This window comes from Tachypleus tridentatus, chromosome 2, assembly GCF_004210375.1.
Source record: "Tachypleus tridentatus isolate NWPU-2018 chromosome 2, ASM421037v1, whole genome shotgun sequence".
NCBI classification, from domain to species: Eukaryota; Metazoa; Arthropoda; class Merostomata; order Xiphosura; family Limulidae; genus Tachypleus; species Tachypleus tridentatus.
In genome coordinates this window covers 71,581,047-71,596,754 of record NC_134826.1, presented here as the reverse complement: position 1 = coordinate 71,596,754, position 15,708 = coordinate 71,581,047, and the positions used below count along the sequence as shown (strand labels likewise).

Below are 15,708 nucleotides of genomic sequence, written 5' to 3'. Positions count from 1 at the left end.
GTGTCCTTAGTAATTCAAGTAAAAAAGATTGACGGTGAATAGATTGGCTTGGTTTGTTTTGGATTTCGCACAAAGCTACTCGAGGGCTATATGCGCTAGCCGTCCCTAATTTAGCAGTGGAAGACTACAGGGAAGGCAACTAGTCATCACCAACCTCCGCCAACTCTTGGGCTATTCTTTTACCAACTCATAGTGGGATTGACCGTAACATTATCACGGCCACATGGTTGAAAGGGCGAGCATTTTTGGTGTGACGGGGATTCGAATCCGCGACTTTCAGATTACGAGTCGAGTACCTTAACTACCTGTTCATGCCGGCCCGGTGGTCAGAAGTGATTAAATAAGTAATTAAGCTGTACTCGTTAGACGAGGCTGTTAAGTCAAAAGTAACAGCTATTACTTGAATAACGAGAATTAGCCTAAACACCATATTAAAAGATAGGCTAACATTCAGTGTTCACGGTAAAGCTGGTATATTTTTATCTTAACAAAATTAATTTATTTCATACTTCGTCTAGCTGCCTAAATGTTTTCTGTGAATTTAAGTTTAAAATAAATTATAAGTTTCAAATGAAATTAAGTTTTAAATGTGTGTTAAATTACGTTAAAACCTTTCATTGTATTCACCTAGAATCGGTGACACCAAAGGGCTCAAGAGAGGAAACAGTGCTTAAAACTAATTCTGAAATAAATGAAAAAAGTGGCCGGTTTGGAGGTGAAGAAAAAACTAATCATTCAAGACACAGCGCAGGACAAACCTGGATGGCTAACCACGAAGAGCCCAGAGGCTTAATGGGGCATGGTTCCAAACATTCCAAACAGTCTCTTCTTCCAAAAGATATCTTAAGAGAATCAGTCCTTTTAAAACTCCTAAACAATAGAAAACTGTTAGCGTCATCTAGTGAACGGAATATTGTAAATAATAACTCGGCTTTAACCAAATCAAACATTTTAAAAAAGAACACTGAATATCTGCCCGTTTTACGTCCAAATAAAACAGAATCTTTGCCTGTTAGAGGGTTCGAAAAATTTTCTATCAGTGATGTTTCTCTTTGTTTAGAAAATGACTCCTTTGGCCTTTCAGATGAAAGGACGATTTCACTTGAGGAAAACGTTTTAAAGGAAAAACACTTTGAAAACATTTTTGAGAAACAAGAAATTGAAATTACATCAATAAAGGATAAGATGGAAAGGTTGAAAAGAGAGATTTTTTACTTGGATTTGATGGCAGATCAAAAGGAAAAAGAAAAATCGTTGATTCAACAATTCAAGGAGCAGAAGGAAGAAAAGTTAAAACGTATATACCACAAGCAAGCGTTAATTACACACTTAACTAAAAGAAAGATGCGAAAATATAAAAAAGGAGAAGCTAGTCTTTTATCTGTAGCACTAGAAAAAGATGAAAGTGTTAAGAAAACTTCTTGCACAGAAGAGACTCCAGTTCACCATGTTTCTGGTACAATTGAACAAGTTGGCCAACCTAAATCGATTTCATGTCTCCAGATGAACCAAAGTTCTTACAGAAATCTTGTACAAAATGACTTTCTGTCTAACGATTCGAAAAAGTTTTCTCAAAGAGAACAGGCAGGTAGTACTGAACAACAAAACCAAATACTGTTCAATAAAGGCTCTGTGATTGATCTATCGAATACTTCTTTTAGTTACGTAACAAGTGGAACCATACTTGTTCCGGGCAATCAGTTTCAAAACAAACAATTTCTTAATCCACCTCAGAGAGTTGAAATAATTAATAGCTCTACAAACGCAGTACCTTTAGACCCCAATGGTGATCAAGCGAAATCCTTAGGACAAACCACGTTTGCGTTTTTGAACAAAATGGCAGATGGTTACAATAGTTCTTCCAGACAAAACGTGGTCCAAAGAAGATATAGAAAAATACGTCCAAAGGTACCAGCTATCGCAGAAACGTCATCTGCACAGAAGACCCCAAATAATGAAATTTCGACCCTGTCAACACAAGGAAGTCAACCTAAGGTCTTACAGCAGGTACCTTTATTTCAGAGGAATTCCATCAGTATTCCACAAAGTGTGCCACTCTCAGAAAGTATTACCAAAAGTGGATTACAGCGAGTAACACATTCTCATGAGAGTCCCAGTAATATCCCTTATCAAGGACAGCTTCCCCAAGGGAACTTCTCTAATGTTGCACAGTCACTGTCACTCTCAGAAAATATTCGTACTGGTGATCCACAGACAGTACCACTAGTTCAGAGGAATTCTATTAGCATTCCACAAGTACTATTTTCTCAGGGGTGTTTAACAAATAACTCTTATCAAGTTCCATTGCTTCAAAGAGACTTTACTTATGCTCCAGAAATTAACGCTGTTACTGTTCAACAGCAAGTCTCATTATCTCAGGAGACCTGCACTGGTGTTCCACAGAGGCACCCTTCGTCAGAGATTAACAATTCCAATGTCCAACAGCAAGTTCCACTATCTCAGGGAACCTGCATTGGTGTTCCACAGAGGCACCCTTCGTCAGAGATTAACAATTCCAATGTCCAACAGCAAGTTCCACTATCTCAGGGAACCTGCACTGGAGTTCCACAGAGGTACCCTTTGTCAGAGATGAACAACACCAATGTCCAACAGCAAGCTCCACTATCTCAGGGAACCTGCACTGGTGTTCCACAGAGGTATCCGTCGTCAGAGATGAACGACACCAATGTCCAACAGCAAGTTTCATTATCTCCGGGGGCTTGCACTGGTGTTCCCCAGAGGTACCTATCGTCAGAGATTAACGACACTAATGTACAAGGGCAAGTTTCATTATCTCAGGGGACCTGCACTGGTGTTCCACAGAGGTACCCTTCGTCAGAGATTAACAATTCCAATGTCCAACAGCAAGTTCCACTATCTCAGGGAACATGCACTGGAGTTCCACAGAGGTACCCTTCGTCAGAGATTAACAATTCCAATGTCCAACAGCAAGCTCCACTATCTCAGGGAACCTGCACTGGTGTTCCACAGAGGTACTCTTTGTCAGAGATGAACGATACCAATGTCCAACAGCAAGTTTCATTATCTCCGGGGACCTGCACTGGTGTTCCCCAGAGACACCTCTCGTCAGAGATTAACGACACTAATGTACAAGGGCAAGTTTCATTATCTCAGGGGACCTGCACTGGTGTTTCACAGAGGTACCCTTCGTCAGAGATTAACAATTCCAATGTCCAACAGCAAGTTCCACTATCTCAGGGAACCTGCACTGGAGTTCCACAGAGGTACCCTTCGTCAGAGATGAACGACACCAATGCCCAACAGAAAGTTTCATTATCTCAGAGGACCTGCACTGGTGTTCCACAGAGGTACCCCTTGCCAAAGATTAATACCCAACAGCAAGTTCCACTATCTCAAGGTACCTACACTAGTGATCTGCAACACGTACATCTGGTTAAGGAAAAACCAACCATTTCTTCAAATCGAGATTTCTTGGTTCAAGGAAGTTCTTCAAATTCTAATAACCAACCAATTGGAGAAAAAAACAATAACGTATCGACAAGCAGTGAATTTCTTAATATGCCCACTGAACTTCAGTGCTGGAAGCTGCTCATAGCATGTGTTCAAGCCATGACAAACAAACATTCCTTCCTTAGTCCCCTAATGGCTGATCAGAATCCTCTTCTAACTGAAAATCTGGCTAATATATTTGCCAACCTGAACCAAGCCATCGGCTCTAAAAACTCGTTATTTGGGCAGATTATCTCTAATCAAGAAGCTCTGAGTGAGATGAGTTCCGCATTAGCTCAGGATGTGTCGTTTGATACAATTTTTTCTCAGAAAACGAATGAGGTAAGATAAACGGTTTCATCTTTTGCTCGTTGGTCATGTCGCCAACGAATTCACATAATCTTGAGAAATAAATAAATTGAGACGTTTATTTCCTTTCGTTTTGAGTTAAAATAAATATATATATATAAGTTTACTGTGGAAATATAAAAGGATTTTACCTAATTCAGGTACAGAACAGTGTGGTAAAAGTATTGTGAAGGAGAGCGAATTACAAGATCCCACAAAATAATATTAACTAGCTTAACTATGTAATTACTTTGACCATTATTTGTGATCTTATTTATACTGATCAACATCCATCTTCAATGAGTACCTGTAAATATTGATTTTCGTTCAAACCGTTTTCTTGTGGGAGGGTCAATGTGAAACATTATTCAAGTCTCATCATGTAGGCTTAAGTCAATTAAATTGTAAGTATTACTGCACATATTTTCCCTCTAAAAAATTACGGAGACATGGTGAAAATATTTGATAGACATATTCGTCCATTGTAGTCTTACATTACATGTGCATTTGTATGTCTACGGAAGAAATATTTATACATATTAATTTATATGAAGTAATTTAAATTTAAGACACAAGTTTAGGTGTGAAAAATACGTTTTTAAGTTTATTTATTCATTTTGAAAATTAAATGAGTAAGTAGATAAGATGGATGATGGAGCAAATTCTTAAATTTTCCCATCTTTAACCATCCTTCTTAAAATAAATCATGGTAATCGGAGACTTAATATTTCAGCGACACTGGGAGGTTATTAACATGAACTGAGTGTTATATGTGTTTATGGTTTATCACACTGTGTTACAGTAATCAATCAGCGAAACCTTGGAGATGATGTTTTGCTTTGAAACACAAAGAAAATATATCGAAAAACTGTACTGATAAACTTTGTGAAAAATTAAATGTTGCATCAAATGCATTAAGCCTATGTTTTAAAGTATGTTTGTTTAGGTAACAAGATTTCCTTTTGGTATATAAATACCCTATTTACGTGAATATGTCCAATAGATGGGATGTTATTTATAATTTTATTTTCTCTCATTAATGACGATTAAAAAAACATAATGGTGAAGAATAGGTAATTACCTCTATTGTGGAAAACTGTTTGTACGACAGTTTATATTATATTTTTCTGCGATCGTTAACGAGTGAGACATTTTTTAATAATTATTATTTTTTGAACTTATTTTTCCTGTTGTAATTGAACTGAGGCGAATCCAAACGGTTATAGAACGTAATTATTACTGGTGTTTTTTAGAACCGGGACAGGTAAATATTTATTTAGGAAACTAACTATATAAATATTCTTAAATATATTTCTTCATTGAGAAAATTAATTGCATAGATATTCTTATATATATTTTTGTTAATCATTATGAGTGTGGATATACACACAAACAACGATCATATGTATGTATATACAAATGATTAATCCGACACAAAATGAGTTGTTATAACATTACACTTTACTTTGGGTTTAGTTTTGTCTTCCATGAATTTAATGTTTCCGGTTTCACGATTGTAGAAAGTTACAGACTTTTCCAGTCTTATTTCATTTGGTTTTAATACAGAATTTAAAAACGAAGCGACCAACTACAGAATTGGATAATTCTACACCATCTGAACAAACAACGTTTGTCTCTGCTGTTTCCACACCATCTGGACAAACAACGTTTGTCTCTAGTGCTCCTAAAACATCTGAACAGACAAAACTAGTTTTTTCTGCTGTTTCTACATCATCTGGACAAACAACGTTTGCTTCTGCTGCTTCTTTAACATCTGGACAAACAACGTTTGTCTCTAGTGCTTCTACAACATCTGGACAGACAAAACTTGTTTATCCTGCTTCAACAGCATCTGGACAGCCAACAGCTGTTTTCACACCATTTGGACAAACAACGTTTGTCTCTGCTGCTTCTACAACATCTGGACATACAACACTTGTTTCTCCTGCTCTAACAGCATCTGGACAGCCAACAGCTGTTTCTGCTGTTTCCACACCATCTGGACAAACAACGTTTGTCTCTAGTGCTCCTAAAACATCTGAACAGACAAAACTAGTTTTTTCTGCTGTTTCTACATCATCTGGACAAACAACGTTTGCTTCTGCTGCTTCTTTAACATCTGGACAAACAACGTTTGTCTCTAGTGCTTCTACAACATCTGGACAGACAAAACTTGTTTATCCTGCTCCAACAGCATCTGGACAGCCAACAGCTGTTTTCACACCATTTGGACAAACAACGTTTGTCCCTGCTGCTTCTACACCACTCAGACAAACAAGAATTGTTTCTGCCGTTTCTACAACAACTGGACAGACAACAGTTCTTTCAACTGTTTCTACAGTGTCCGGTGGTTCCAACAACAGCATCATTTTATCGAACTCTTCTGTGTGTGGTACATGCGGTGCTAAAGATCCATGTTACATATGTTCGGGGTGCCAAAAAGAATGGTACTGTAGTATGTTGTGTCAGGTATGTAATTAAGGTAAAGTAGTATGTTATGTCAAGTATGTAACTAAGGTAAAGTAGTATGTTAAGTTCGGAATGTAAACAAGGTAGTGTAGTATGATTTGTTTGCTAGATATGTAGTCACGATACTATAGTATGATTTGTTTGCTAGATATGTAGTCACGATACTATAGTATGATTTGTTTGCTAGATATGTAGTCACGATACTATAGTATGATTTGTTTGCTAGATATGTAGTCACGATACTATAGTATGATTTGTTTGCTAGATATGTAGTCACGATACTATAGTATGATTTGTTTGCTAGATATGTAGTCACGATACTATAGTATGATTTGTTTGCTAGATATGTAGTCACGATACTATAGTATGATTTGTTTGCTAGATATGTAGTCACGATACTATAGTATGATTTGTTTGCTAGATATGTAGTCACGATACTATAGTATGATTTGTTTGCTAGATATGTAGTCACGATACTATAGTATGATTTGTTTGCTAGATATGTAGTCACGATACTATAGTATGATTTGTTTGCTAGATATGTAGTCACGATACTATAGTATGATTTGTTTGCTAGATATGTAGTCACGATACTATAGTATGATTTGTTTGCTAGATATGTAGTCACGATAGATATGTATGATTTGTTTGCTAGATATGTAGTCACGATACTATAGTATGATTTGTTTGCTAGATATGTAGTCACGATACTATAGTATGCTTTGTTTGCTAGATATGTAGTCACGATACTATAGTATGATTTGTTTGCTAGATATGTAGTCACGATACTATAGTATGATTTGTTTGCTAGATATGTAGTCACGATACTATAGTATGATTTGTTTGCTAGATATGTAGTCACGATACTATAGTATGATTTGTTTGCTAGATATGTAGTCACGATTTAGATATGTTCACGCTATAGTATATGTAGTCACGATACTATAGTATGCTTTGTTTGCTAGATATGTAGTCACGATACTATAGTATGCTTTGTTTGCTAGATATGTAGTCACGATACTATAGTATGCTTTGTTTGCTAGATATGTAGTCACGATACTATAGTATGCTTTGTTAAGTGCGAATTATATCTTTTTAGTGTTTGTGTTTAATGCTAAACCTAATTATTTTGTAAACCCAGAGCTAATTGGAAAAAACCTAACGACTGTTAATAATTTCTTACTTAGAAAGAAAATCAGGATTGCGTAAAAGAAAGAAAATATTATTTTCGAAAACTACGTCACTGAAGTATGGAAAATCCGTTATTAAAACTGAAGTAACTTTTATGAAGTTGAAATTCGCATGTCTGTGTTATAACAGCAACTGAGACCCGATGTTCATAACGTTACCGAAAGAACTGTTTCTTACGAAGCAAAACGGTTAACACGTAAAACTATTTTTTTTCTTCGTAATGAGAATATGTTGTACGTTTTTTTCTTTTCTAAATATGTCGCTTCAATGCATAAAAACATTATTTTATTTATAACAATAACGTAACGTCTGCACGCAACGCTTTGGATCCACACATTCAAAAGTGAAGTTGACTGTGAACAGGGCCCAATATGGCTAGGTGGTTAAGGCACCCGACTCGTAATTCGAGGGTCGCAGGTTTAAATCGACGTCACACCAAAAATGCTCGCCCTTTAGCCGTGAGGGCGTCACAATGTGTCGGTCAATCCCACTATTCATTGGCAAAATAATAGTCCAAGAGTTGGCGGTGGGTGGTTATGACTAGCTGCCTTTCCTCTAGTCTTACACTGCTAAATTAGGGACGGCTAGCGCAGCTAAACGTCGTTCAGCTTTGCGTGAAATTCAAAACAAACAAACAAACGTACACAGAACGGATGCCAACAGTTTTCGACATCATCAGTAGAGGTACAAAACAAGCAGGAAGAATTGCCTTGATTTTCGCAGATTTTTTATTGTAGAAATTCAGGTTTAATTTATTTAAATGATATTATTTATTCCTTCAGCTAGCTATAGATTATAAAAATTACAGTAATTACAGTATTATATTCTAGCGCAGCTCGTGATATATCACATTATTCCAGGGCCACGCTGGATGTAGTTAAGTTTTCACAATGTTACAATTATAGTTTTGATTCGATTCCTATAGGTTATTATTACTATTATTTTTTTATTTGTTAAGTTACTCAACATAAATTTGTCAGTACACAAATAAATTAAGTGGCCCAGGTGGTTAGGGCGTTCGACTTGTAATCTGTGGGTCGTGATTTCGACTTCTCGTCACACAAAACATACTTGCCCTTTGAGCCGTGGAGGAGCTGTAAAGAAACGTTCCATTCCACTATTCTTTGGTAAAAGAGTAGCCAAATAGTTGGCGCTGGGTGGTGATTACTCGCTGCCTTCCCTCTAGTCTTACACTGCTAAATTAGGGATGGCCAGTGCAGATACCTCTCGTGTAGCTTTGAAATAAAACAAAAACAAAACAAACAAACAGAAGTTAAGCAAGCTATTCTGTAGCAACATATAGCTAAAGACAAAAAACGTTTATACAGAGTCTCAGAGCAGCTCGTAAACGCTTGCTTATTTGAATTTCACGCAAAGCTGCAAGAGGACTATCTGCACTAGCCGTTCCTAATTTAGCAGTATGAGACTAGAGGGAAGGCAGTTAGTCATCACTACACGCCGCCAACTCACAGACTGTTCTTTCTAAAGAAATAGGATTGACCATTATTTATAGTGTCCTCCTTAGATAAAGAACAAGGAATTTTAAAGACGAGTTTTGATTTCGCGACCTGCAGACTACTACTAGCCATCAGGCTCAGTAAGACCTAAATATATATATATATATGTTTGTTAGCAGCTGGATGTATGATGTCTGAAGCCCCTGCAGTGGCTTGTATGTTGCCTGATGCCCCTGCTGTGGCTAAGGCTACAGAAATATTACAAAGACGGTTGAATCTGACCGGTTAGGTAGGGCAACCGTTGAAATAGAATCAGTAGAACGATGGATGTGGTCACACAACGAGTTTCGTACTTTTTTAAAATGGCGGTTAATAAAAGGAGGACTGACGTTCTAATATTAGTATTACGCTATACGCAAGGATGGGTTTAAGACTAAGTACCTGGTCAACTTTACAAAAACCAAAAGGAGTCTATTGGGCTCTGTTCATACCAATATTATACATCAAGCTAGAGCAAATGGGGCCTGGTCAGTTTTAGTTGACCCAGCTGACTGTTAAATGCGCCCATGGTCATACTTACAGGGAACCTCAGCCCTACACTTTCTCTCGTACTTAGCTTGACTACATTAATAATGAAGGGTACAGTTCACGCACTTTTCTCGCCCCGATATCACAATGTATTCACAACTTCCCTTTCTCTCTCTTTTTATTATGATTAGGTTTATGTTTTTTGTCTAGTTAATGTTACTGTTGAACCGAAAGAAAAATTTAACAAGGTACTGATATCAGATACTATGTAGGGAAACAAATACAAACAAACATAAAGACGCCCTACTTATACAGCAACTAAAACCAAAATTAAACCAATATAAAGGAACAGCTTTACACCGGTACTAATTAATAACCGAGATGGTCAGGTGGTTAAGGCATTTGACTTGTAATCTGAGAGTCGCGGGTTCGAATCCCTGTTACACCAAACATGTTCACCCTTTCAGCTTTGGGGTCGTTGTAATGTTACGGTCAATCCCATTATTCGTTGGTAAAAGAGTAGTCCAAGAGTTGGCGATGACTGGTGACGACTAGCTGCCTTTCCTAGAGTCTTACACTACTAGATTAGGGACGGCGAGCGCGAAATTCAAATCAAACCAAACATATGACTGAAGAAGGTTGAAACGTTGTTTGCTCCTCATCGTAAAATATTTTCTCAACCCAAACGAGCCATATTTACACATATATTTCTTTACAAGTGGGTTTTCTCGACATCACTGATCCAAACAGGATATTGAACAAGGATTAAACAATTTCAACACTACCTTACACCAAAGTGGAAAGAATTATATCCAAGGTCACAAATAAAGCAACAAATTTAGTAAGTGTAGACATGGAACAATATTACAATATCTTGGAACTGATAAACAATGGTATCATTTTGTGGTACCAAAAATACCAAGTGGAACAACTAAAAACACCAGCAGTAGTAATAACACAATGTTATAATTGCCAACGACACGTCTCAGCGGCATGTATAGCAACACCGAGGTGTTGCAGATGTGGCGGTGAACACCATATATCGGCTTGTAAAAAAGAACAAGCCACACCAAAATGCTGTAATTGTGGTGAAACACATACAGCAAATTATAAAGGATGCGACAAATATAAACAGGTTAAACAACGCATCTATGAAATAAAAACAACGAAAACAACACAAGATAACACACCAAACACACACAACCACAGGACCAATTACATATGCATAAAAGTTGAAAGAAAACAATACACAACCAAAACCACCTACTAAAGAACAACAAAATTAAACGAAAACAGTAACGACTTTACAACAAACAACCAAGAAAACAACAATCTTACTGTGAAACACAAACGATGAAACAAGGCTAATAGTAAACTTTATTAAAAACATTCCTACAGAGTTCATTACAGAATTTACAAAACGGAATCAATCGAAAAATAGCATCGACCTTTCCATAAACATAGCTAAAAAACACATACCACAACTAATAACAACAATTACAGGATACATGCTAAAATCTTAAAAATTCACAGTTCTAAGTATCAACATCCAAGGTGCACTTGCTTCCAAGAAACATGAGATCGAAGACTTAATAACAGATATTAACCCTGATATTGTTATCATAAGTTAAACACTCATTTATCCTAAGAATAGATTCAAAATATGTAACTATACTTCAATAAGAAAAGACAGAAGAAATAATCAAGACATCAACAGAGGAATTATGTTATTATATAAAAACCATCTGTTACTGAAATCCAAATGAACAGCAGCAATGAAAATACAGTGGTTAATATCCTCTTAGAAAACCACTTAATAATAAAAACAGCAGAATTATACTGTTATCTAAATAAGTGTATAGACATAAATCTAATATACAACATCTTTTCTCACAACCAAAGTACAATAGTAATAGGTGATCTGAATTCCAAAGATAAGAACTTTGGATGCAAATCCACAAACTGCAATGGCAGACACCTATTACAATTCATAGATAATAATAGCATATCCCTTATTAAAGATAATACACCTACCAATACCACCTATACAACAAATTCAAATGATATCCTAGACATCTGTCTCACCTCTTTTAATATTAGGCAAAAGCTAATAAATTTTAATGTGGAAAAAGATGCTAACAGCGACCATCTCCCAATATGGTGTGTCTTTGATCTCAACCCCCATAAAGATAATATCAGTAGGCAAGACAAATTTGATTACAAAAAAGCTAATTGGCAAGAATTTCAAAAAACATTAGACAACAAACTACCAGAAAAAATTAAACATACAGTGAACAACGAATCTGAAATTGATTCATACTGTCAAATAATCATGGAGTGCCTTCTAAAAGTAGCTACGGACACGATAACAAAACAATAATGTATAACCACAAACAATGCATGGAAACCAACCAAACAACTATTAACAATGATAAAACAACGAAGACAATTAAGAGACTATTCATGGAAACAAGAGAACAAGAAATAAAAACACAAATTAACAACATTAGAAATAAAATTAGAGCAGAAATTAAACAACTTAAACAAGAAAAATGGGACAACTTCTGCTCCCAACTAAACGAACAAACCGACCCTAGTAAGTTCTGGCTACACTTAAGAAGATTCACAAATGAACCCATGACAAGAAAATACCCAACACTGGAATATAACAACACCTTAGCACAAACCAACAAAGAAAAAGCCTTCAAACATCAATTACAAAACACATTTAAAACACACAATGACACGGACATGAACAACCATTACTACAATAAAATAACAAACACGTAACAAATAACATAAAATTATATAAACCACACTTTCCAGTCAACATTATGAACAGCGACACTAACAATACATATGACTACAATACACAACTACTCACCAGAAAAATCATACTAAATGAACTTGAACAAGCAATCAAAAATACAAAAAAACAAAGCGCCGGGAAATGATGGAATACAAACAATGCTTCTCAAAAAAGGCACTCCAAAATAATTTGACCGCCTATTAACCATATTTAATTTATCTGGTTACATCCCTGTTTCTTGGAAGCAAGCTAACATTTTAATGTTCCACAAAGCCGGAAAACCAGCCAATGAACCAAACAGTTATCGACCGATCAGCCTGACCAGCTGTGTAGGCAAAATTCTAGAAAGAATAATAAGCAACAGACTCTCCACATTTTTGAAGATTAATTCAAAATTACCAGAAGAACAAAACGGATTTAGAAAATATAGACAAACAACAGATTACTTAATTAGATTAACTAAAACAATAATAAACAACTTTAATAAAAAAGAATGTACTGTCGCTTGCTTCCTTGATATGGAGAAAGCATTCGACACTGTATGACACAATGGTCTTCTGTTCCATATGTATGAAATGGGACTACCACGAGGAATTATTCGCTGGTTATCTAAGTTTTTGGAAAATAGAAAATGTAGAATAAACCTAGAAGGAACTTGCACGGAGTTCTTCACTCCAGAAGCTGGCGTCCCTCAAGGAGGGGTGGTAAGTCCTATTCTCTTCATGATGTTTGTAAATAATATACCACTCAAAGACCCAAACTATAGATACGCGTCACAGTTCGCAGATGATGTAGCAATTAGGAAAATTGCCCCTACACCAGAAATAGCAGCCACTAACCTACAACCACAACTAAATAGATTATGTGAATATTGCGAAAAATATAGAGTTAAAATAAATACAGCGAGGGCACAATTAGTAATATTTTCAAAATCAACGAAACATCAAAAAGTTCAACCTCAGATCTACATGAACGAAAAGCTTCTCCAAACTGCTACATCTGCAAAATGTTTAGGGTTAGCATATGATTCGAAACTTTCATGGATAAAACATGTAAATAACATAAAAACTAAAATTGGCGAAGAATATACTAGACTAGGAGTCTAACTGGTAAAAACTACGGAACAACACCAGGAGACATCATTAAAATACACAAGACATACATTAGACTTGTAATAGACTATGCAGCTCCTGCATGGATCAATATAAGTGAAAAACAAATACAAACCAAACTCCACACATTACAGAATACACTAATTACATCAGCATACAGAGTACCTAAAACCACTTCATCAAAGTTCATGCACTATTACTCAAGTACACAAACAATACCAGATAGACTTCTACATAGTACAATAAAATATTTGATAAAAATTGGCGAAAAAATGAGTTGTTATGCGAACTAGACAGATATTGCATATATGATGAAGAGAGACCTAAACACCTCTCCCCGTTAAATCAAAACATTAGATCACTAAGATAAAATTATTTAAAATAATAATAGTAATAATAAAATAGTGCTAAAATAAAACAGGCCACCTACGTTCTAGATTTATTAACAAAAGTAAGATGAAAAAACAATATAAATGTACATTGCCCTGAAAAGGACCAGATTTAAACTTATGATATCACTCCAGCCATTCTGTATTTACTATAAATATAATAATCTGGCCACTCGAACAAATTCATGGAAGGAGGAAGAGGTCTAGTGTTCCTGACCCTCCTGAGTATACAAATAAATACACCCAAATACCAGAGAGAGAGAGAGAGACACTGCGGTCACAAACTATGCTAGGAGTCTAACTGGCAAAAACAGTGGAGCTACGGCAGACAACATTATGAAAATATATAAAACATACATTAGACCCGTCATTGACTATGCAGCTCCTGCATGGATAAATGTAAGCAAAAAACTACTGCAAACAAAATTGAAGAAACAAGCAGAAAAATGGAATCTAGATTCAAAGAACAAAAAAAAACCCACCTTCATACGTTTTTGAACACTGCAAATCAAATAAACACAACATAACCATAGGAAACACCCTACTAAGTAGGGAAACAAATATAAATAAATGCAAAATCAAAGAAGCCCTATTTACACAAGAACTAAAACCAAAATTAAACCAATATAAAGGAGCCCCTTATACCTAAACTAATTAATAACCTGACATACAACTGCAACGCCCTCTACAACCCTGTACTCGTTTATACTCTCGTCCCTAAGACATGTGACTGGTAAGGGTGAGTTGCAAACTCTCTCTTTGTTAACCAGAAGATGACCTAGGAAGGTCGAACGTTGTTCTCTCCTTAACAGTGAAAATGTTAATATCCATACCAGTCGTTCTAAGATACATTTTAACTTCAAGTGGATTTATCGTCATCACAAAGTCACTTATTTATTTCATATATTTAAATTCAAGAAATTTTTCCGCATATAAATGGAGACAGAGAAATCTCACATTATACAGTTTTAAGATTTTTTTTTATGAAACAACAACAGTTTAACCCGAAAATTTATTTCGTAACGCTGAAAAGATAAAAGAAAAAAACCTTTAAAATATGTTTTATTATGTAAGGCAACCAGAAATTTGAGTATTCATTAAAAATTACATGTTTATTCATTTTGTTTCATAAGTTTATTGAAAGTTCCCCCGGTAGGTTAGCGGCAAGTTTATGGGCTCACATTGCTAAAATGCGGTGGACACAGCAGATAGCCCATTGTGGCTTTTTTCTAGAAACACAGACACACACAAAAAACATTTATTGTATTAAGTTGTTTCTTGAGTGAAACCACTTTAAGTCCCACTCAAAAAACAAACGGTTGGTTGCAGGTTTCAGTTGTTTTTATTTATTTTGATATTTGACAGATTTTTTCAGCGCGCTTGAATTCATTTTTAATTGAAAAATTACAAAACAATTGATATTATGAACGAAAAGATTAATTAGTTATGTGGAAAATAAACAGAATCATTTGTTTTATTTTTCAGTTTCAGAATTGGGCTCAACACTTTAAAACATGTCGGAAAACCTGAAGAGGATGCTGGAAGTCAAGGTCATTAAGGGGTGGAATGAAAGCTAGAGAAGTGCTTTTGAATAATTCTTCCTATTTAACCTCAATAACAAAAATATCTGTTGAAATTAAAGTATGTATATAGCGAATTCAACTTATTTTTAGAACCGAAACTTTGTATTACTGTGCTCTCCTCTTTTCATTACAGTAACTTTCGTACAAATATCAAACTATTCAGTAACTTTTAATCGGATAAATAGCAGGTAAGAAGGTCCCCTAAGGGCTACTTTTAACTTTTTTTTTTTTTTGCTTTTGAATTTCGGGGAAAGCTGCATAAGGGATATCTGCGCTAGCTGTCATTAATGTAGCAGTGTAAGACTAAAGGGAAGGCAGCTAGTCAACACCACCTACCGCCAACTCTTGGGC

General features: G+C 35.7%; 1 protein-coding gene across 3 annotated transcripts in view; it reads left to right on the top strand.

Annotated features, from left to right (window-relative positions):
• Window positions 1-15,439, top strand: part of LOC143244191 (uncharacterized) — a 38,589-nt gene extending 23,150 nt beyond the window's left edge. The window contains exons 4-7 of one of the 3 annotated variants that reach the window (XM_076488423.1): window positions 632-3,813; window positions 5,386-6,288; window positions 7,476-7,536; window positions 15,260-15,439. In XM_076488423.1, coding sequence (XP_076344538.1) covers window positions 632-3,813; window positions 5,386-6,288; window positions 7,476-7,535 — 4,145 coding nt within the window. In that variant the 3' untranslated portion in view covers window position 7,536; window positions 15,260-15,439. Of the gene's footprint in view, window positions 1-631; window positions 3,814-5,385; window positions 6,302-7,475; window positions 7,537-15,259 lie in introns of all 3 variants that reach the window. The other 2 variants (XM_076488424.1, XM_076488425.1) reach the window with 2 other exon arrangements.
• The last annotated feature ends 269 nt before the right edge of the window (window positions 15,440-15,708 follow it).